General features: G+C 36.7%; 2 protein-coding genes across 2 annotated transcripts; one reads left to right on the top strand and one right to left on the bottom strand.

Moving 5' to 3' along the window:
• Window positions 1-9,149: 9,149 nt before the first annotated feature.
• On the top strand, window positions 9,150-17,506 carry LOC141683010 (DNA polymerase I A, chloroplastic/mitochondrial-like). The gene is made up of 12 exons (XM_074487699.1): window positions 9,150-9,628; window positions 10,430-11,363; window positions 11,455-11,646; window positions 11,833-12,506; window positions 13,164-13,602; window positions 14,362-14,457; window positions 14,701-14,793; window positions 14,876-15,070; window positions 15,442-15,534; window positions 15,633-15,839; window positions 16,542-16,631; window positions 16,934-17,506. The coding sequence occupies exons 1-12, from the start codon at window positions 9,510-9,512 to the stop codon at window positions 17,093-17,095; spliced, it is 3,294 nt and encodes a 1,097-aa protein (XP_074343800.1). The 5' UTR covers window positions 9,150-9,509; the 3' UTR covers window positions 17,096-17,506.
• Window positions 17,507-17,932: 426 nt separating this feature from the next.
• Window positions 17,933-23,319, bottom strand: LOC141683989 (microtubule-associated protein TORTIFOLIA1). The gene is made up of 6 exons (XM_074488823.1): window positions 22,081-23,319; window positions 21,793-21,984; window positions 21,306-21,411; window positions 20,613-21,217; window positions 19,639-20,520; window positions 17,933-18,401 (listed from the first exon to the last, which is right to left on the bottom strand). The coding sequence occupies exons 1-6, from the start codon at window positions 22,771-22,773 to the stop codon at window positions 18,204-18,206; spliced, it is 2,676 nt and encodes an 891-aa protein (XP_074344924.1). The 5' UTR covers window positions 22,774-23,319; the 3' UTR covers window positions 17,933-18,203.
• Window positions 23,320-23,644: the final 325 nt, after the last annotated feature.

Below are 23,644 nucleotides of genomic sequence, written 5' to 3'. Positions count from 1 at the left end.
TACGCTTGTCCTTATCGTCTACCCACCCGTTAATACATATAAGGATCATATTTTAATCAGATAGCATTTAGAAGACACGTGGACTCATAATTCATATAACACGTAAATAAATAGGGCACATATCACATAATTCATGTAACATAGGATTCAGTTCATCAAAACATTCGACCCGATGCGTTTGAAATTGAAATCGAGTCGAAATACGAATTTTAATAATTACATGACTCAAAATCGTTTACAAAATCAAGTGACCTTTCGAAATAAAAGATTTTATGTCTCGAAAGTATTTTTAATAGATTCATAATATTTTTATGAGTCTAGACGCGTTCGTTTCGTATTAAACGGACGAACAGTCTATTTATTATGAATAAAATAAGAATAATTCAATTAATAATAATATTAATTGAATTTTAAATACCTTTTTATAATTTTTAAAAGCTCAAAATAATTTTTAAATCATTAGTTGGCTCAATTATAAATAATTACATTTTATTTGACCATTTATAAATAAAATTAATTGATTAAATGAATTAATCAATTAATTAAATCAATAAATAATTAACTAAATAAAATTATAAACAATTAAATCACATTTATATTTTTGAAAATAATAAGGAAAGAAAAAAAATAATTTTGTGAAATTGAAATAATTTAGTTAACTATTTAAAATAATTAACTAAATTAAGTTTGAATTAAGAAATCAATTTTTAGAAATTAAAAAATGATTTTCAGATTAATAATAAAAAGAAATTTGCAAAAACAGTTTTACAGATTTTATTACTCGATCAAACAGATCAAACGGCGGTCCCCTGAAGAACAGGGTCGGCAGACCTCAAGAACAGGTCCGCCGGAATCTGGGTAACCCAGAAACTGGTGGTCGTTCCGATCGCCGGAAAAACTGCCTGTAACGTTCAAAATGGAACCATTTGGCTCGGGAATTATTTCCAATCCATCCCTTGAAATCACACGAATTCAACAACACCAAATAGTACTCTATATCATCCCTGAACTGCAAGTTCCGATCAAAAATCAAAACCTTTTTCGATGAACAAATCGGAAAAACAGATTTCCCCGAAAACTCAACCAAATTCAGAGTTTTATATATGAAACCAAAGCTTATATCACACACAATTTAACCCAACAATTTATAACATCAAACGATTAACAACAAATCTTAAAAATCAAAACAAAAAAACCGAAAAAATGAAGAACTTGACTAACACTTCTGGTAATCGTTTGATGCAAATACATATACGAATCAATTACAAATCACATCAGGAAGCTATCCCAATCATCAAAATAATCAATAACCCTAAATAAAAAAGCCCTATTTCGAACATGAACCCTCAAATTTTGAAATTAAAAATTGTTAATATGAGGTACCTTTTGATGATATAATCAGATTGTACTCTTCAAGAGCTTCACACGACTACAAATATCAATGGTTTTGCTTTCCAGATCACCTCAAAATCATGTTTTGATTCTCAAGAACACCAAGAACAATTTTCAGAGAATTTGATAAATTTGTATTTATTTTTTTTCTGATTTTTATAATTAAATAATAATAACTAATAGATAAATTGTATTTATAGTTATAAAAATAATACCCCCAAAATTATTTAGGGTCTAATTATATCATTTAATAAAAATAAATAGCCTAAAATTAATAATTAACGGGGAATAATTTTTAATTCAATAAATATAAAATTTATGTCAGAATTTCCAAAAAATTACGAATAATCCAAAAATGTGAAAATATTGAATATTTGAAAGTCCCACAACTTTATAAAAATAAAAATGCGATTTTTGTGGGTTTTGACGTCCCGGTAGGGGCCCAGAAAGATCATTTTTCACGAAACAAAACATTCTCTAAATTAATTGGATGTTCGGAAAATCAATATGGTATACGCCAATGCAAAATAAAAACAATTATTATATACGAATTATCATCTATTAAAATGAAACCTGAATAGTATAACTTTTAATATAACTCCATTTAACCCGTAGTAAAATACCCGAAAATATCCTGAACCACACAAAACACATATAGCACATAACAAATAACCTTTTATAATCAATCATAATTCACATAATTATTCATTTAATATGACATTAAACAATCAAAATTTCTCGTTCGTTACAACCTGCTACTTTTCAGAGATGCATGATGGCCATATTCTCTAACATGATTGGTATTAATGTGGAGGTGTTCATGGATGACTTTTCAGTTTTCGGGTCTTCTTATGATGAGTGTTTGCATAATCTGATCTTGGTGCTAAAAAGGTGTGTTGAAATCAATCTGATGCTTAACTGGGAAAAATGTCACTTCATGGTGCAACAGGGTATCATTCTTTGGCATAAGGTATCTAGCAAGGGGCTGGAAGTGGATAAGGTGAAGGTGGGGGTTATTGAAAATCTTCCTCCATCAATCTCAGTTAAAGGAATCCGCAGTTTTCTTGGTCATGCGGCTTTTTATCGGCGATTCATTAAAGACTTCTCTAAAATCTCTAAACCCTTGTGCAATTTGTTGGAGAATGATGTTCCCTTAAAGTTTGATAAAGAATGTTTAGCTGCCTTCGAGACTTTGAAAAAGAGTTTGACTACAACACCTGTTATTACTGCACCTGATTGGGATGAGCCCTTCGAGATGATGTGTGATGCTAGCGACTTTACAGTTGGAGGTCAGAGGAAGAAGAACATTTTCCATATGGTTTACTATGCTAGTAAAACCCTTAATAGTGCTCAGTTGAATTACACTACTACTGAGAAGGAACTTTTGGTAATTGTCTACGGGTTCGAAAAATTCATATCTTACTTGCTAGGGACAAAAGTGACGGTTTACACTGATCACGCGGCTATTAAATAATTGGTCTCGAAGAAAGATTCCAAACCTCGATTGATTCGATGGATTCTCTTGTTTCAGGAATTCGAGTTGGAAATCAAAGGCAGAAAAGGTACGGTGATCCGTGAGGCGGTGATCGTCGTTCTTCCTATGACTTATTTTAGAAGTTTCACGTCAAGCTAAAGACGGAAAAAAAGCCCTTTGTGGGAGGCAACCCACGCGTTTCTGGAGTATTGTCGCTTAAAAAATTTTTTGCCAGTTTTTGGAGCTAGCACAGTGTATCCGCCTCTTGATTCTCCACCTGAGGAGGGTGATCCCGCTGACAGTTAGGTATGCCTTGCTATCCTTATTGACTTCAATGGGGTCATTGAATATTTTAAGTTTGGGGGTGGTAATTTAAGGATCAGTAGTAGTAGAGTCGTGTTCATATAGGAATCATATTGCATGTGTAGTTGTAGTTCATTCATAATTTTGCATAATTATTCATATAGGCCATAATTGTTTGCATAATTGTTCATGCTGATTATGTGAGTCCACTTAATTACATATGAATAACATATAGCATGATCCCGTAGGATGAGCTATTTTCGGTTGGTAGGTCAGTGTTGATTTGGGTGTAGTGATGATGAATAGAGGGATGATTAACTTCTTATGAATTGACTTGCATGTCCAGAAGCAAAACCTATTCACAAGTCTTATCGATTGCTTTTGGGCTAGATCAGGGCCATACTTGTTTGGTTGTTGAAATTTATTCAATTGTTTACATTTAGAAAGTTTATTATACCCTTGATGACGAAGGAGCACTAAAATATAAATTGGGGGAAATCAGGGATTTAATTGTTAGTTGTTAAAAAAGTTATGCGTTAAAAGTCTAGTAGCCGCTTATATCTATGAGTAGTCTAAGGTTGGATGAGATGGAGCGAAACACACTCATTCCAGAAATAAGAAAAAAAAAGGAAAGAAGAAAAAAAAAAGAGAGAAAAAATTATGTAGTATGTGATTATGCAGAATTGACCACGGGTGAGCTCTTTAATACTCGAGCAATAAAGTACTAGGGGACTTTGTGCCTAGTGATCTAAGGTTTGTTCAGTCCGGGATCCGCTAACCTAACACTCGCTACATGGGTATTATTGCATACGTCTTTCGGGGCCTCATCCATTGCACGGTCAAATAAGCATTTGTGTTGATGTGTTTATGTATTGTAGAATGAATTCTTCTCTAACTCCAGTGATGATGGAGGTGTTTTGAGTCATGATGTGTTTAGCTTTCATTCCACTTATAAACTTGTGATTGTTTTGGCGAAGAATGGGATATGGTTTTTGATCTAGTATTGGGAGTATTTCTGATAAGCAAAGCACACACTCACGCTTCTGTGCTTGTAAGTTAGTGCATTGGATTTAGTCGAGCTCTGTTTAGAGTTATTGCATTCTTAGAGGCATGGGCTTATTAATTTGGTTATGGTTATTTTGAGGGGATCTTTGCATAGCCATGTATTTGCATTCATTCATTTAGTTGCATTCATGCATTAGTAGTAGTAGTTGTCGAGTCTGTTTATGCTTGAGGACAAGCATCGATTTAAGCTTGGGGGTGTGATAAGTGGATTTTTTTTATCTATTTATAACGCTTCATATCGGCGTAAGTTGATGTTTTGACCTCAATTATGTGGTGTTTTTAATGCATTTTGTGTTAAGTATGTGTAGGGCTTTAGTTGGAGGCATGAATGGACTTCTATATGCTTTTCTCTTAATAAGAGATCGGAAATTGAAGTGCGATCGCTTGTGAGAAGATCAGAATGAGAAACAAGATTTTTGCAGGAATTTTTCCAGAAGCCAAGCGCGCCCGCGCTTGACTTAGGCGCGCCCGCGCCCAATTGTCCCGAAGTAGAGTGTGCCCGCGCTAGGTCATGCAGGCATAATCCTGTTCCTAGTATATTTTGGATATTCCGAGCGGCCAAGTCAACCAAGAGCCTATAAATAAAGAAAATGAGACGATTTAAACAAGAAGGAACAAGGAGAGAACTCCGAAAATCAAAAGCACACAAGACGGCTAAGACGGAGAAAATTTAGTTCTATATCGTTCTTTTATATTCTTCTAATTAAGCGATACTTTGGATGCTTGTTTCATATTTGTTTTCTAAACCTTGATACTTTATTATTCTCTTGTAGTATTTAGAACCTTTTTACTATCATGTTTTCATTGGAATCCATGATGACGAGATGTTCGATTATGAACTAATCGTATCGTGGGATTCTAGCGGATTTATTTATGGAGTTTAGTAATTGATTACCTTGAAGTTTTTAGCGTGTGATGAATTACTGATATCCTAGTATGGTTGTGCTTAATCTTCTTGGATGCGTAGCTAACATCTAAGTTATTTGTCAAAATTTATTGATTGCGAAAGTGGATATAGGGGTTTAGAATTTGCCATGGTAGTATAGGTTTATGGATATTTTAACATGCATGATTAGTAGTGTAATTTTAACCATCTTACGCCGCCCTATGTGATCTTAATAGATAACTTGCACTTAAGCCGTTATGTTTTCAAATCTTATAGACATATAGGGTCTAAACATAATTGGTGTCTTCCCCGCTTCTATCTTAATTGTGGATGCTGAGTAGTAGGGTACACGTATATTTAAAGATAGCGTGTACTAATTTCGTGTTGTCTGATTAGTTATCATAACCATTACATACTATGATGAAAGGAATATACTCTAAACGAAGTATTTAATGAAGTTAGAAACCCATGTTTTAATTCACATAAGTAACTCGATTTCAATCTCTTAATTAATTCATTCTAGTATAATTATTTTTAGATAATCAACTCAATTTGGTACTTGTCTTAGCAGTGAATAATAATCATACATTGTTGCATAAGTGCACATTCTGAATTAAACCAATCTCTGTGGGAACGAACTTAACTTAATCTTATACTACTTGTGATCGCGTGCGCTTGCACGTTTTTGTGCGAACAAACGACAACCGGGATCCCATTCACCTCCCCTCTAAGTTTAAATGTCTTTGGGCTCGTGATCGCCACCACTGAGTTTTAAGAGATTTCTGGTTGAATCTCTTCTTCTACTCCCAACTCGTCTTCACCGTGAGATCCCCATACCCTACTTCTTCCTCTCCGGACCCATCTTCATGTGTAAGTAATACGCTCAGTTCCTTTTGTTGGCATTTTTGGCCAACATTCCACTTTCCATCGCACTTAAAACACAATCCTCTTGCCCGCTTATCTTGCAATTCTTTCTTGCTCAATCGTCTCAATTCCCCCACGGGTTGGCCGTAGGCAAAAGACTGCTCCCTATAGACACACCTGACACCGTGTAATTCGAATATGATTTTGGTGATGAGCTGGCACTATTGGAATAAGACCTTGGAGATAGCATGGGAGCTGACCCCTAATTGTTTGTTTTAGATGCAGGGCTAAACCCTAATTTCCCTTCCCCCTTGTTTTTTCCATACTTGAATTTATCTTCTACCATATGCGCTAACTCCATTACATGGTCTACTGTCACCGGCCCCAACAATCTGACCTCCTCCCTAATATCTGCTCCAAGCCCATTCAAAAATTGCCCCAAAGATAATTCCTCCGACACATTTTCTAGTGGTGCCAACAACTCGATGAATTTCAACCTATAATCTGTAGCTGTGCCCCCTTGTCTATGGACCAATCACTGTTCTTGCAACATCCCTGTGGATTGAGAGCGAAATTGACGTCTCAACAATGTTTTAACCTGATCCCACCTTTCAATTGGCCTTCTACGGTGCTCCCATTGAAACCATAAAAATGCTTGCCTTTCTAGCGCTACCACCGTAGCCTCCACCTTTTCCTCCTCTGTCAACCCATAGAAACTAAAAAATCTCTCTGCTCATAAAATCCACCCATCTGGGTTGTTGCCATCAAACAGGGGCATATCCAATTTTTTATGTCTCCACAAATTTCTCCCATTCATACCCTGACCCGGTACGCCTCCTGAACCCGACCCGGCACCACCCAACCCTCTCCGTTCTCCAGTATAACTACTTTCACCAAACACAAACCCTTCATCCTGCTGCCCATAAACCCTTTTTGTTGCGTCGATTTGTCAACCGTGGTGAGCGTAGATCTGATGTCGTTTTGAAATTTCAGTTGGTCATCTCTCATAGACTGTATAAGGGTCTTTTGAGTGTCCCTAGACCGAGTGACTCGTCCCTCAAGTCGACCTATCGCCGCCTCTAATCTCTCATCTTGCTGCTTCGAGATCTCATCAAAACTACTCACAATTCGATTCACCAAAACTTGTTGCATCTCCGCCGCAGCCCCCTTTACAGCTGCTGCCACCTCTACCGTAATCGTCTCCCGAATGGATTCATGGGTTTTCTCCGATCGAGCCTCAATCTTGTCCAAACGATCCCTTTCTGTGTTTGCCCCCATCGATCTGAGCAACCGTTGCTCTGATACTAATTTTGTTGTAGAATAACACAACCTAATCTCACACAGTATAATGACTTAATTGAAGATATACTAACAATATAAATTATATTACTGGAATGTAAAGATATGGTTCAAATGTAATTACAACGATTGCCAATTACAATTGAACCTACTCTAACGTTCGAAATGTTGGCCTCTCCCAATATTACGACACACCAAAACAATTATCTGAATGCCCAACCCTAGTCTCTCCCCACCCCTTTGTAATCATTCCCTTATGCAAGTAGCCTTATGCCCTTTTCTTTTACTGGTGAGACCTTTATGTCCTTCTTCTATTCCTTGCGTATGTTATGAGTATTGTGCCAGACCCATGTTCCTATTGAGTCGGAGCAAATCATCACAATAATATAGGAGTTACAAAAAATCAAAATTCATAAGTTACAAATCAAACAAAATAAAGTGCAAATTAATTTTCATTCAAAACTTTTCCCACAATGGGTATATAAATTTAATCATTTGGGCTGTTCTGGGAGATATGAGGAGTGGTGAATGGATGAGGGTAATGTATAGATACTTGTTGGGCTTGGATTAGTTGGGTTTAGCCAAACTTTTTTATTTATGAATTTGTTTATTTAACGAGTTGTTCGGCTCGGTTCGACTCGGCTCGGTTCGACTCGGCTCGTGTTTATTTATAAACAAACTTGTATTCGGCTCGTTAGGTAACGAGATCGAGCTCGAACACAATTTTTTGTTCGATAAGAAAACTCGGCTTGTCTCGATTCATCAGAAAAATTTAAAACCCGGCCCGGCTCGGTTCGTGAACAACCCTAGTAATATGCGAGATACTTCTTTGTAAGTGGAGTATGATCTAAAATTTTAAAATTATTAACTTAAAGTCCAAACTTTAATTAGGATCCCAAACCTTAAATCAATATTAGCTTATTCATTTTTTAAAAAATTTCAAAAGCTCATGTGGGGAATTGTTGACCACTAAAATATTAAAAATTATAATATATGGTACATACTTAAATAATAATATTAATAAATAAAATTTATTTTTTTGAAATAAATTAAAAATTAAAAAAATTCATAATGCTCCATTGATGATGGAGTCTAAGGCTTGATACTCGCTGAAAAAGGAGTATCACGGGAATATCACCTTCATAATAAATTAATAGTGTTGGTATTAATAAATTTTATTAAATTATCGAGATTATTTAATTATCGAAGTTATATTTACACTGTCGCTATTATATATGGACCAAAAAGTTGTGCCCAAAGTATTAATTTATAGCCCCCTTATTAATTAATTGAAGTTATATTTATTAATGAATAAGGGTTTTATTGTGTTTCAGTGGTGGCGGTATTTATGCTGCCTTAGTTCAGAATCAGTATTTTGTGACGAGAGACCTCCAAAAAGGCAAAAACTTATTTTTAACAAGAGACCTCTAAATTTTTTTTTATCAAATGCCGCGCATACTAAAAAAAATATTTTTATCATTTGTTCAAGAAATTCCCACATTGCTCAATTTGGAGGCAAGTATTTTCAAAATTATTTTATATTCGGGTGCACGTAATTTTGAATACATGAATTATAGAAATAAAATATTTATATTTATTATTTAGTATTAGAATAAGATATATTAATCATATAAAAAAGTTTAAAGACTATTAATATAATTATTTATTCCGTATATTTTCATTAAGTGTCATGTACTTATTTCAAAAAATAAAAACCGAAGCTAATTATATATTATTTTTTATATTCATTTATTTTCATATTTATGTATCAAATATTCAAACTAAAACAATAATTATTCATATTATTCCGAAAAACATAAATATTTTATTTGACTTGTCTAAAGAAAAGAGAAAAACAGAAAAAAAGGGGTTTAACGTTTTGACGTTTTGAGGTGTTTGCAGCTTATCCCTCTCTCTCTCTCTCTCTCTCTCCTCTCTCTCTCACACACACACTCTCTCTCCCTCTCGCTCTCTCTCTCTGTCCCTTTGCCTTATTTTCACACACTGTGTTTTCGTTTGCTGCTGCTACTGTCATATATACCCCCAAAATAACACATGACGCCCCAGAATCTTAGGGGCCACAAGCTAACCCAGCTTTGAACTCAAATGTGCTAAACCCCTGAAAAACCCTAAATTTCGTAGCCCCCACAAAGTCTATAAATTCAATAACTTATCAAGATTGCTTCAATTTGTGGGTATAAAGCTAGTTTTAAGGTGGGAAAAGCTATGGCTTCAATGGGGATTTCTACTCATTCTGCCCCTTTTAAGCCCCCTTTTCCTCCTTTTATTTGGCTGTCTTCTTCTCGTTCTTTCTGGCGTGCTTCCCCCAAAATGGTTTTGTTAAGGTCAATAAACCCTTCTTTATTTTTTAGTTTAAGGCCTTTTTAAGTTATGTTTTAATTACCCATTTTGTATTTTGTTGTTTTGATTGTGTTAGTGGAACTGTATGTTAGTGTTTTGTAACAAATTATTTGTAGACCCTTTGTTTTTTAATTGTGTTAAAGTTTTCGAGTTCCGGGTTGTGTCAATTTTTTGTTCTTCTTGAACTTGCATTGTACTATGAGTTGCTAAAACTTGATAGAAGAAATATGGAAGCTTAACTGAATGAAATTTTACTAAAACCGTGTTATGTTCTGGTTAGCTGTGTTTGGATTTTGTCTTGTAATTGTGTGGATGATGGAGTCAGGTTCGGGTCCCTAGATGCTCTAATGTTAGTGTATATTTTGGGATTTGAGTTAATTGCAATCAATGAGAGTATCTTTAGGTTTTGAATAGGTTAGACGGAAACCATGAGTGATAAATAGACTAAGTCGTTAACATTTGATAATGTGAAAATAAATGGGAGGATTGAATTATGTAGGCTGATACTGGATGACAACTTTGAGCTGTTTCGTATTGTACTGAGTGCCTTCTGGTGCTTCACTCAAGTGGTTAATGAAGAGTTTTATTAAGCTACTTTTGCTGGTTTATGGGTACCTTCTTTACAAGTAACAGTTGGATGTCTGACACATTTAGTTTAATTTTTTGTTAATCATTGTATTCCTTGTTTCCTGTATTGCTATATATTAGTATTTTTTGTTTATCTTGCACCTTATACCTGGATAACTTTCTCCTATTTTTTTAGATCTTCATGTTTGAAATTGCAGATCACAAGTTTGCACAATTGTGAGTGCCAAAAACCGTTCTCCTAATGTGACCGCTACTCTTGGTTCTATTAATTTTAACCAGAGTTCAAGTTATACAAATTTGCCAATTGATAGCAACTCTAGATTTGAGGATGCAAGAAAGCTGTCGTGTGCTTCTGCCCAGACATTGCGTGAAATGGAGCATAAACCAATAACCAGTCTTGCTACTTCTGGTACGCCTGAATTAACAAGGCCTAAAAGTAGCAGAGGATGGTATGAACTGGTGCAAAAAATGAAACTTAAGAAAATAGAAAGTCGTAAGAATAATGTCACTGATGGAGCTTTACTAAGCATGCAAAATAAGGATGAGAGAATACGTAACGACAAATTTCATTCTTACAACCTGGATAATATTGCCATGAGAGGAGCTTTAAAACAGTCAGTTGGGCAAGAACAGAAAAATGGTGTGCAGTTTAACTTACATGCTTCAGTAGCGCAGCAAAAAGTTGATAGCGAAAAATACGAAGCTAAGAATAAGGGTGAGAGAAGCTATGTAAATGGGCTGCTGGGAGATGCTTCAACCCAACAATGCTATACAATGCCTATCAATGATTATAGTAGTCAAACACTTGGTAACGAAGAGAATATCTCTGTGACATGTATAGTGCCTGAAGCCCAACCTAATGGTTTATCAGTGCACTATCTAAAGGAAAAAATGGAAAAGAGTCCAGTTAGTGATGAAAAATTAGCCAATGGTGGAAATAAAAAAAATCCGGACTTAAGTGAAACCTATGTTGTGGAAACAAGTGCTAAACGGACAAATGTTCATCTTCGTGAGAAACTCAATCGTATCTATGACAAGGTTCTTGTTGTTGACAATATTGTTGTGGCAAAGGAAATTGTTGAGAAGCTTACAAATCAGTACAGGCATCTTGTCCATGCATGCGACACAGAGGCATGTATTTGCATATTATTCTTCTCATTTGCTGTCTGCTATACTATGTAATTCTAACCTCATCCTTTCTGTGCACTAATTTTTACAACAGGTGGCCGGAATTGATGTAAAGCAAGAAACTCCTGTTAATCATGGAGAAATTATATGTTTCAGTGTTTATTCTGGACCCCAAGCAACTTTTGGAAATGGAAAGTCATGTATCTGGGTAGATGTCCTTGATGGTGGTGGCAAGGATTTGTTAGCCATATTTGCTCCATTCTTTGAGGATCCATCCATCAAGAAGGTAGGTTATATTTCTGGAATCAGCTATCAATACTATGTTGATTGAATTTTACTAGACATAAAACTTTTTGAAATGTTAATTTATTGTGACAATGTATTCTTTCTCCAATTTTTAATGATATTATGAACCTATGTTCAAAATCATCAACATCCATAATTATGATGAGTTGCCACATTGTATCTGTAGGTCTGGCACAACTATAGTTTTGATAATCATATTGTAGAAAACTATGGGATTAAACTTTCTGGTTTCCATGCTGACACTATGCATATGGCTCGGCTATGGGATTCTTCAAGAAGAATCATTGGAGGTTATTCTTTAGAAGTGCTTACAAGTGATCGTAACATTATGTCTGATGCTGGACTCTGCCCTAGCGAAGGGCTCATTGGTAAAATATCAATGAAAACAATCTTTGGCAGGAGAAAGCTTAAGAAAGATGGATCTGAAGGAAAAGTGATTATCATTCCTCCTGTTGAAGAGCTACAGAGAGTGGAGCGTAAACCATGGGTCTCTTATTCTGCCTTAGATTCTATTAGCACGCTCCAGCTCTACGGGAGCTTGAAAAAAAAATTATCTTGTAAGGAATGGAAAGTCAATGGAGTCAAAGAAGGGTCAATGTTCACATTTTATGAGAAGTACTGGCGTCCATTTGGTGAGCTCCTGGTTAATTTGGAAACTCAAGGGATGCTAGTTGATCGAGCTTATCTTGCTGAAATTGAGAAAGTGGCTATAGCAGAGCAACAGATTGCTGCAGATAGATTTAGGAATTGGGCATCGAAGCACTGTCCTGATGCCAGATACATGAATGTTGGGAGTGATACACAGCTTCGCCAGCTATTTTTTGGTGGCACCGCTAACAGGTACAAGTTTTTCTTAATACTGGACTTTATCTAACTCTATAGAACCTATACTTATCACATCGAAGCTATACTGGGTTTATTGGCTGGGGCCTTAGAACTGTTTAAAATTATAATGTTTTCTTAGCCTGAACAAGAATATATAGGCATATTTACAGAGCTGAGGATTCTGTTTGTACGAATTATGTCCATTTTATTATTTTATCCTCCCAAGTTATGTTGTTACAATGTCACAGTGATTTTATTTTTCTTCCGGTTTTATGTAACTCTAAAGCCTATAAGTTAAATGGAAAAAGCCTTTAATTTCGAAGCAATTAGTGTGGCTAAAACACGAGGTCCCGTTAAACTAAACAATATTGTGCGTAAACGATACACTAATAATAATTAGAAGCATCAAACTATAGCTAGAAAGTAGAAACTTACACATACACCTGATAAATTTTATTGTGTTATGCAAACAGTGTGATACACATACATCTAACTCTATTGCAGAATTTTATTTTTTCCAATTTTCAGACCTAATATAATTAGTTTATATAAAAACTGCATGCTTTTCTATTACACTGTACTGTTCACTACCTTTTATATCGCTATGCTAGCTCATCCTTTATGCTTTACAGTTTATACTGACTTGTAATTGTTTTTCTGTTTAAAATATAGGAAAACTGGTGACATACTTCAAGAGGAGAAAGAGTTTAAAGTTCCTAATGTCGATAACATTATTGAAGAAGGAAAGAAGAAAGCCACAAAGTTCCGCAAAATCACTCTGCACAAAATTGGTGAAGAAATGCAAACTGAACAGTACACTGCAAGTGGTTGGCCCTCTATGAGTGGAGTGGCTTTGAAAGCCCTCTCTGGGAAGGTGTCAGCAGAATATGAATTTGCAGATGAAGCTCTTGACTTCGAGCCAGATGAAAGTATTGAAATACCTGAAACTGAGGTAAATGAAGGAGAGGTCACTGATACCTCAGCATATGGCACTGCCTATTCTGCATTTGGAGGCGGTTCAAAGGGCATGGAGGCATGCCATGCCATCGCTTCTCTTTGTGAAGTTTGCTCCATTGACTCGTTAATATCCAACTTCATCCTCCCTTTGCAGGTTGGACCAGATCCTGTTTTCTTAGTTATTGTTCTTGATTTTAACTTGCTATGCAGTTTTTTAATTAAGTAAAAGTCATTAAGACTGTTAAGCACCGTACTTCATCTTTGCTTTAAGCTTATCTCATATGTATATCTTAGAGAAATAGTTCCAAACTCTAAAATAGGTAGTCTGCTATGTCTTAAAGTCCTGTTTTTATATCTTAGAGAAATAGTTAACAGATTTGAAAATGGGTCTTTAACACCTAGACTGCACACAGTTAACATGTAAATGCAATATCAATGTGTTCTGATATTCAGATATTAATATATTGGGTTAAATATCTTAGTATTGTGCTTTCTGTACAGTGCCCACTTTGATATTTAACCCTCAAAATGTCTTGGTCAGCACACATTATTGATAGCATTGTAACAAGGCTCGGGTTAGTACTTACCGGGCTGTACATACCACTTTAAGTACAATGCAACTATGCTAGGAGATATGTAGTGTTCGTGAGTCTTATTTAGCCGGTGTAGAGCTTTTTTATCAGGTTCAGGACAGAAACAAGATTGCCATGAATCATATTCTCATTGTTTATTTGATGTACACAAAATATGCAAAGGTGCAAGTAGTACTCTTAGTTTACTTTTGAAATTGTTCAAATAGCTTAATATAAGGTCAATGCGAGTATTAGAGGAAATGATTCCTCATGGCAATATGCGGCATCAGAAATGTTTACCTGCTTGAAACTGAGAGTTTGTTTGACTGATTTTGATTCAGGGCAATCATATATCTGGAAAGAATGGCCGCATCCATTGTTCACTAAACATTAATACTGAAACTGGACGGTTATCAGCTAGAAGACCAAATCTGCAGGTAAATTATAATTTATATATTTTGTGAATCTCAGTGACATTTTCTTCTGAAATTGTCGTTATGGAATATACATACTAGCTATACATTGTGTCCATAAGGTAGACCTTCAGCAAAGTTGTGCCGGGGATGTATTTTTTTTGTAAATGATGCAGGCTAACACATGGTTTCAAAATAGCACTTTGAATGTTATTTTACTGATTTTTTATTTATTTTATTTTTTGCATGCAACGTCCTGCAAATCAGAATCAGCCTGCTTTAGAGAAAGATCGGTACAAGATCCGCCAAGCATTTATAGCTGCACCAGGAAACTCCCTTATAGTTGCTGATTATGGGCAGGTGCATATAATTTGTACCGAGTATATTACGATAACTTATAATTGTTTTTTGGGCATGCTGAGTAACTTGATTATATAAGTAGTTGGAACTTAGGATATTAGCACATCTTGCCAACTGTAAGAGCATGTTGGATGCCTTCAAATCTGGTGGAGATTTTCATTCAAGGACTGCAATGAACATGTATTCATACATTCGCGATGCTGTGGAGCACAAAGATGTACTTCTTGAATGGTATCCCCAGCCTGGTGAAGACAAACCTCCAGCTCCTTTATTGAAGGTAATCATCAAACCTTTCCTCCGAAATTTGAATACATTAGGATCGACGTAACAGGAAATTACATGGTTTAGAAAAGATTGGCTTCCTAACGAATAGCCTAACTGAGTTTGTTGCAACCTGCAGAAAGTTGGTCCGTATTTTATTGTCTTTCCAATGTCGGATCGTTTATCTATAGGAATTAAAGCCAGAAAGTTGGTCTAAGCCTCGGTAATAAACCTGACCAAGTGAAGTAGATATTCAGTGACAATGCTCAAGTTTTGCAATATAGTTTCGTTGGTCTATACCCGGCTGATAAATAGAAAATACGTAACGTGGCTGAGCTTTTCCTCCAAGGGGTTCAAACCATCACTAAACCAAGTTTATGTTTGCAGGATGCTTTTGCTTCTGAAAGAAGGAAAGCAAAGATGCTCAATTTCTCTATTGCTTATGGAAAAACTACTGTGGGTCTAGCCCGTGATTGGAAGGTATTTTTGCAATATAATCTCTGGTCTGTTATATGACTTCTTATTTCCATGGAGGCAGCGATTATTTAGAGGATGGTGGTGACCATCGGTATTTTCAGGTTTCTTTGAAGGAAGCAGAAGAAACAGTTAAGCGCTGGTATAGTGATAGAAAAGAAGTGTTGAACTGGCAGGAACTACGGAAAAAAGAGGCTCGCGAGAAGGGACATGTTCACACATTGCTGGGACGTGCTCGCAAGTTCCCGTCAGCTTCTACGTACGCCCAAAGAGGTCACATTGAGCGTGCTGCAATTAATACCCCAGTACAGGTGCATGAAGTGCAATTTTTTTTATCAATTATAGCTTTTTCTATATCTACTAACTATGCAAAGCATGATGAATCTTTTTATGTCTTCTTTTAAAAAGAACGCTTTTGTTTCAATGACAATGATGATATTAATTGAGCAATTGAGAAGTTAATTAAGAAAAATCTTGTAATGTCCTACCCCTCCCTCTTTCCCTATTATTTGTTGTTATATTTTTCTTCTTTCCCCAAAGTACAGAGTTGCAGTTATTTATCCACATACATTTTTAGCTTTAACCAACCTCGTTAAATGAGCTTGTGCAGAGTAAATACTGTGGTAGGGAGGTTCTTTGTCCTGGATCCATATCCCCTTCATAGAATGGGGCAAAAAGTGAGGCAAATAGACATGAAGAGACTTAAGTGTACTATATGAGTATCTTACCATATTGCATCTGAAAATATCAGCTTCTGTCTCATTGTAGAGTTGCAGTTATTGATCCACATAAATTTTTAGCTTGAAGCTACCTTATTAGATTAGTTTGTGCAGGAATAAATACCATTGTAGGCGGTTCTTTGTAATGGATCCTTATCCTCTTCATAGGATGGGGCAAACAGCGAGGCATATAATCATGAAGAGACTTAAGTGTACTAAAGAGTATCTAACCATATTGCATCTGAAAATATCAACTTCTGTCTCATTGCGATCTGCTTTGTACCATTCTGACAGGGTAGTGCTGCTGATGTTGCTATGTGTGCCATGCTAGAAATCGTAAAGAATGCTCGTCTGAAGGAACTTGGATGGCAATTGCTTTTACAGGTTATGTCTATGGTCTTTCTTTTCTCCGTGAGTATAGTAATTGGAGTATTAAATGATAATAAGCAGAGAGAAGCAAGTCTGCAATTTCAATATAATTTGTCACTTGTCTATCATGACATATTTGGGAAATTTTCTAATATGGAGTTGCAAAAACATCATTCTAATTATATAATGCCTACAAAATATGGTGAGCTCCATTTGGATATTATAGTTTGTGCAGTGAAATACTTAGTATCATGCCTGGATGCTTGTAACAAGCGTGCTCCAGTTATGATTATTAGCTCACACTACAGCTGAAACAGGTTCATGATGAAGTAATCCTCGAAGGGCCGACAGAGTCTGCTGAAGTTGCCAAGGATATAGTTGTTGATTGCATGTCCAAGCCATTCAACGGCCAGAATATTCTTAAAGTTGGCCTATCAGTTGATGCTAAATTTGCTCAAAACTGGTATGCTGCCAAATAGATTGTGGACTCTCAATGCTGTGACATAGTTGCTACATCAAAAATTCTACTGCTCCCCCCTCTGTGCGACGAGGCTTGATTCGTCCTCAAAGATGGAGTTCCATGCCACATTTTAGGAGCTTATCAGACATGTTTATGAAAGAATCAATCCGGTGTATGTTGCTGATATAAAATTTCCTTGTGCATAGAAATCCCTTCGAGTGTATATATATGTAACCTGATCTAGTTTCATTCACTTCTATATAGAATGCCAGTTTTGTAGTTATAATTATGCTTTCATTTGGTAGGATGAAAAAAGATGTAATATTTGATATTTAAAACCACTTTTGCCGTAATGTTAAAATGCGGCAGCTAATCTTAGCTTTTGTACAAAGTTTTTGCAACCACAATGCAGTTGTTAATCATTCTGGAATTCTGCATGTTTGTTGAAAATTTTGCGGTACTGCTCATAACAGAAAGATCGAATAAGCAACGAGGTTTTTATGCAACCATGAATATGGTGCAGCAAACCCACATCGATAGGTGCTGTTATTTTTAAAATAAACTAGGAACTGTTAAAAATATAGAAACTGAAACCGAACAAACCACCATTGATTTAGTTAATTAGTTGCAACTAACAAGTTCAAGTCTCAGGGGTGCTTTTTTCATTTTACAACCAACAGAATTTTTGGCATCTTTTTCAACTATATCAAAACATTGAAGTACCTGATGAATGTTACAGTACAAGTTATTTTATGTATCCAAAATAGATTTCAGAGCTGTTGCACTCTTTAGTCTCTATTTGATTATTATGTTTATGCCGGACAATTGTCACATTCTGCTGCTCGGTTCAACTAAAAAACTATAAATGAAGAGAACAGCATGCTGACTGGCAAACAATATACTATAAAAAATTTAAACAATTTGTAAGAGCAAATAGTTGTCATCTTCCACATCCCATCAGGTATTCAAGCAGAACTAATATTATGCTACAAAATGGTAAGACTCGATTTTAGATATAATGACTAAATCATGGCACAAAAGGTACTCTCATAATTGTGAGATCAATTGTTCTCCCAGCAATCCATCTCATGTATGTTACACAAAGCACATACTATATTATAAGTTCATTACTTCTCAAGCTGTTGCAGATCAATTTCCCAAGCTGATGCGAGCTGCAACAACAATTGGTCCGGTGAAACACCTTCCCAATCCTCAGGAGGATCAATTGTTGATGACGCTTCATTCAGATTCAACAATATCTCCCTCTTCACTTCCATGGTAGTTCCCAAGACATCAGGTCCACTTTCTCCAACAAAATCTACCAACTGCAGCAAGGTAAGCAAAGCTGTGCGTAAGAATCTCCATTTACAAGGCATATAGAAACCTCTACGATTAGGTACAACAAATTTTCAGTTAAAACTAACACCGACTTCTATGAGGAAGCCGATACGCCAAACCTCTAGTATACTGCAAGATTCTCCTATGCGTACAGCTAAAACTCAAATAAGCTCAAGCTTGATACACGAAACACGACTTCACTTCCTGTTCCGGAAGTAAGTTATATTTTCCATTCAAGAATCAACTTAATTCTAAAAAAAATTGCTAAACAGATACATGTTCGCTTTTCCGTAGATAGAAATCTTTGCTGTAATCAAACCTTCCGAGAATCACCCTGTGGAAAACTTGTGTTCCACAACAATAATCTCTGGCATTGATACCCTATTGTCATCACCACTTGATATTCTGTTTAAAATGCTTCACAATTCTTTTGCGTTGGCGAACTATTATTCAATAAGAACCTGGCTTTACCTGATGCTTATTTTGGAAGATCTAGTTGATATTTAATCATCAGACAGATTTAATTATGCTACATAAGCTTTCATACCCAATGATCTATTCCCCTACCGTTTGCTAAATATGATAGAAAGCTACCATTACTTGAGCTGAAAAGTACCACAAGAAAAAACCCAAAATGCATGAAATCTTTTGGACACTAAATTTGCATGTCCTCATCACTTGAAAATAAACACGTAAGCATTAAAAGACAAAGTGCTTGCTCATAGACAGTAAATTATATTAATTGAATTAGTATCTTGATCTCCAACTCTGAGTAAAACCGTATAACAAGGGATGTGTGTATGCATTAATATTATCATCGAGGCATTTCATAAGCTAGCAATATGTAGATATTAAGACATGCTTAGCTGAAGAAGAGAACTTTAATTTCTGTTAAGATACAGTCGAAATGCTACTTTGCTTTATAATTAAATTCTTAATTTTAAGATTAAAGTTGAAAGGCTCAATATGCAGCGGATAAAGTGAGAGCTATAACTTATGTGGCCATGTGGGACAGAGGAGCTTCTTTAAGGGACGTTCAGAGGTGAGTGGCATACGTAGATTATTTGAATGCTTTTTGACCTTCCAATGTATTTTTGATACATACCAGTTGTTGCTACACAGGTTCTATGTGTCTTTCCCATACAAATTTAAACTAACATTTAAAAAAAATCATCAAAACATAGTAATATACAGATTCCATAAAGCTCAAAATTTTAAAAGTACCTGCTGAATCCAAGATAAGCAGATGTCGAATAAGTTTTGCTCAAATAAAAACTGTGCAACAGCATGCAATACTTCATTAGCTACCTCACTGGAGAGTTGATCAATAACTGGGCCAGATCTGTCCATTAATTTCACAAGCAGGAGATCATCCCCGGCAGACAACACTTCAGCAAAAGCAGAGTCCATATCTCCTACGTGGAGGGCATCCATTGCATTACTCCAAGAAGTCCAGATTGGGTCACGATCAGGCACAGCATTGTCATCTCCTAAAGCTTCTGCAGTCAATTCACATTCAGCTACTCTTGCAGTTCGAGTTTTTCCATTGTCTTCGCCAGCCACTCGAATTGCTTCTAAGGTTGCTTCGTCCTTTGATGCTTGCCAGACACTTCTTGCAGAAGGGCCCTCATCAAACCTAACAGGCCCAACCCCTTTATCCCAAGCTCTCCTGCTACCACTCTGGTCACTCCCATGGTCAGATTTAGGTGACCTACCATCCATAGGACCACTACCCAAACCTCTCCGAGAGCCGATTTGTCCATTTCTTCCATACGAATAATAATCCCGAGACTCTGGCAAATCATTTCTCCAAGAAACCAGGCCCCGCCCCCTCGCATTCAAAGCTACTCCATCAGATGGGGCAAACCTCTCCCCGAAAGAACTCCGTCCATCACCAGCCCTTGCAAATTTTGAAATTGTATTATAGTCAGAAAAGCCACTATACTTGCCTAAATGCCTATTAGATTCCTCAAATCCCATCATATAATTGCCACCTCTTCGACCTGATACTGTCAAATCATGTGCCATGTCCTCAATAACTCTCTCCAGGCCTCGTACCCTGTTTTCTAAAGTCAGCATGCCATCATGCGAACCACCCATGAAATCCTGCAATACAAGAAAACTATTATAATAATAAGCAGAACTAAAGCTTCTACCCACCTCCCTCCTCAATTTATGATTATGGAACTATAATAGACCTGCAACATGTTCATGAGATGAGCTTGTTGCCTTTCAAGTTGTAATAACTGCCTCTGAATCGCCAACCAATTTCCTTTGTTATTCATAAAACCTTCAGACTGGGCATCCGTCTTGGAGATCCCAACACGATTAGCAGATGGCTTTCTTTGATTTGCATCACCCTGATCATCAAACTCTGGCTGTCTACAGAAGTTGGCACTGCTATTGCCTCTCTCTGCACCAAGGTTGCTGTTTATGGATCCAACATCTTGTTCACAGTTCCCCCTTGATTTCCTTGCATCTGTATCAGTCGTCTCTGCCTCATCGTCACTATGAGAATCTGACGATTTTAGACGTCTACGCGCCACCACCACTTCCACAGCACCTGAACCCCTGGTTTTGAGCTTCTGAAAAAATTCAGGATTCAATTCCTTATCAGATAGTGCTGGTGCCTTCTTTTTTAACATCACAGCTGTTCTGTCCAAAAAGTTGCTACCCTTAGCCTTGGAAACAGAATCAGTAGAAGGCGATGCTCCAGCTGAATTATTTCCAGATATACACGTTCTTCTTTCGCCAGAATTTGGATGACGCTTAGACACGTCTGCTAGTCCTGATGTATCAGCATCTGAGGAATCGAGATATGAAGCATAAACACGTGAAGGATAAACTGGTACATGGAGAACTGAAATAAACACAGGCTATTGTCGACTTACCATTAACTGAAGATTGTGGGTCATCTGTAGGCCCGTCTTCTCCTTTACCAGCAACCATCTTCCAGAGTTGTAATGCCTCTGTCAGACTATCTCTGACTGGTTTTATCTGACAAGTGAATCATGTCGTCAACATGGAGTATCAAACTACCCAAAATAAGTAAGCAGATACACCTAAATTTTAAGATAGCTTTAATTTTTCAATTAGTATTTAATTAGCAAAAAAGGGGATATGCTGAACTTCCAAATGTATAAACTAATTAGGAAGGACTGCCTCTTTGTATCTACAGTTGGCATGAGGCATTACATATTATTTTTAAACTCTGGCACCCTTGCTTGATTCCAAGCAAACATCTGACTGCTATGAAATGCATGAAAAACAGATCTAACGGTTTAACCTAACTTAATCGATAGCCATGCCTACATATAACAAGGCAAGGCAGTTACACATTCTTCTCTACTTACTAGATCAAAGCAACTACTGCTATACCTTGTCGAAGCGACGTGCTTCAAGGACCTCCAATGTGGAGGGAGCTATTTCTTTGATCAAGTTGCTCGAATGTAATGCCAAGGCAACCAATGCGTCAGCTGCTGCCTTGCGTGTTGCCCAGTCTGTACTGCTTAGGGAGTCGTGAATGCTGTTCATCATTGTTTCCAAGTTTTGTGGTGCAATAGCTCCTACCTACAAAAAGACTTTCAACTCTCAGAATTCTAGCTCAAGTAAATCAAGTATCTTTACAAACCTAACTGTTCCAGAGAAATATGCAATTGATGAGACCTGAGATAGAGAGGCAACAACGGGTAAAATTGCAGCTTTAGCCAAGAAATTAGGACTATTAAGATACTTGCAGATCCTAGGGCACAACTTCTGAAATGCTGCAATGGGCGGGTCAGTAGCACAATCAACCATCTTAGCTAAACACATTGCTGAAGCAGCTTGCACAACTTTGCTCTGATCATTCATCGACTCAAACAAAGGCTTAGCAAACAACGAAACAATTGACCCATTCTCCCCATTCCCCCCCTTCAAATACTGACTCGAAAGCGCCCCAATCGCATCTTTACAAGAATCTCTAACCCCAGAATCGGAATCTTTAAGTTTCTTAACAATGTGGCCTATAATTTTAGTCAAATGGGTGGCTGCCGAATCGCCATGGGCAGCACAAAGAACAGAAAGAAGGCGTAAAGATTCCTTTTTTACGGCAGGTTTAGGATCATTAGTGGCATCAAATAAGCAATTAAGCAGCATTGAAATGCCATCAGAGGAAAGGGTTTGAATGATCTTTTCAAGGTCTTCAACAGCGATCTGGTGGGTGTCTCTATCAGAGAGTTTCGATAGAGAAGTGAGAATTCTTTGTTTGAGCTCAATCATAGCAAGATGGGATGATAAGGAAGATGATGATGTTCTTGATGGGGGTGTTTGGTTACTGGGTTTTAAGGGTTTTGATGATTTGGGTGCTTGGGAACCCATTTTACAGGAAAAAAACACACACTGAAACAGAGAGGAAGAGGGAGAGAGAGAGGCGAGGGGAGAGAGAAGGGGAGAGAGAGAGAGAGAGCGAGGGGGAGAGAGAGAGAGAGAGAGAGAGAGAGAGAGAGAGAGAGAGAGAGAGAGAGAGAGAGAGAGAGAGACGGGGGTTAAAAATGGGGTCTTGATGTTTGAGTAGAGATGGGGTTTACTGTGTTACTTTGATTGAAAGAGAAAGAGAAGCTGTTTCAGAAAAGAAAATGGGATCTGATTTGGGGCAGATTGAAAATGAGATCTGAATTGCAGCAATGGCTAATACTACAAAATTAAAAATATAAATCTTGATTAGAGAGAGGAGAAGGGATAACAATTATTCAAATTTTAATAGACCGTTATGGACTTGCGGCAATGGCATTGTGGCAATGCACAACTGATAAAAAAAAAATTAAGCAGTTTGAGATTTGTGTTTACTTCAATAATGGGGATTCTGATACAACAACTTGGTATTCTGGTACGCACATTCTTGCAGAGTAATAGCTTGGAGTTGTTTATCTGATTTCAATTTGATTCGATTTACGATGTTTTTTTTCCCGAAGTTTTACGATGTTCTTTCTGAAATTTTTAATTAAAATCTCCTAAGCAACAACGTGGTAGGAGACCAGGAGAGACGAGAGAGACAATGTTATATCCATATTTTTAGTCATGATATGATAGAAGACGAGTGACAAGGAACGCGAGAAGAGAGGTAAGAGTAAGAAAACGTCCTGGACATCAACAAATGCAATGACAATCACCGGAAAAACCAAAAGACTATGTCAATCTACGGTCCAATTTCGATGTTGCTTTGCTTTCTTTTAGTTACATTGTTCCTAAT

This window comes from Apium graveolens, chromosome 9, assembly GCF_009905375.1.
Source record: "Apium graveolens cultivar Ventura chromosome 9, ASM990537v1, whole genome shotgun sequence".
NCBI classification, from domain to species: Eukaryota; Viridiplantae; Streptophyta; class Magnoliopsida; order Apiales; family Apiaceae; genus Apium; species Apium graveolens.
Note: the sequence above shows the minus strand (reverse complement) of the source record. Positions and strands in the feature narration are given on the sequence as shown.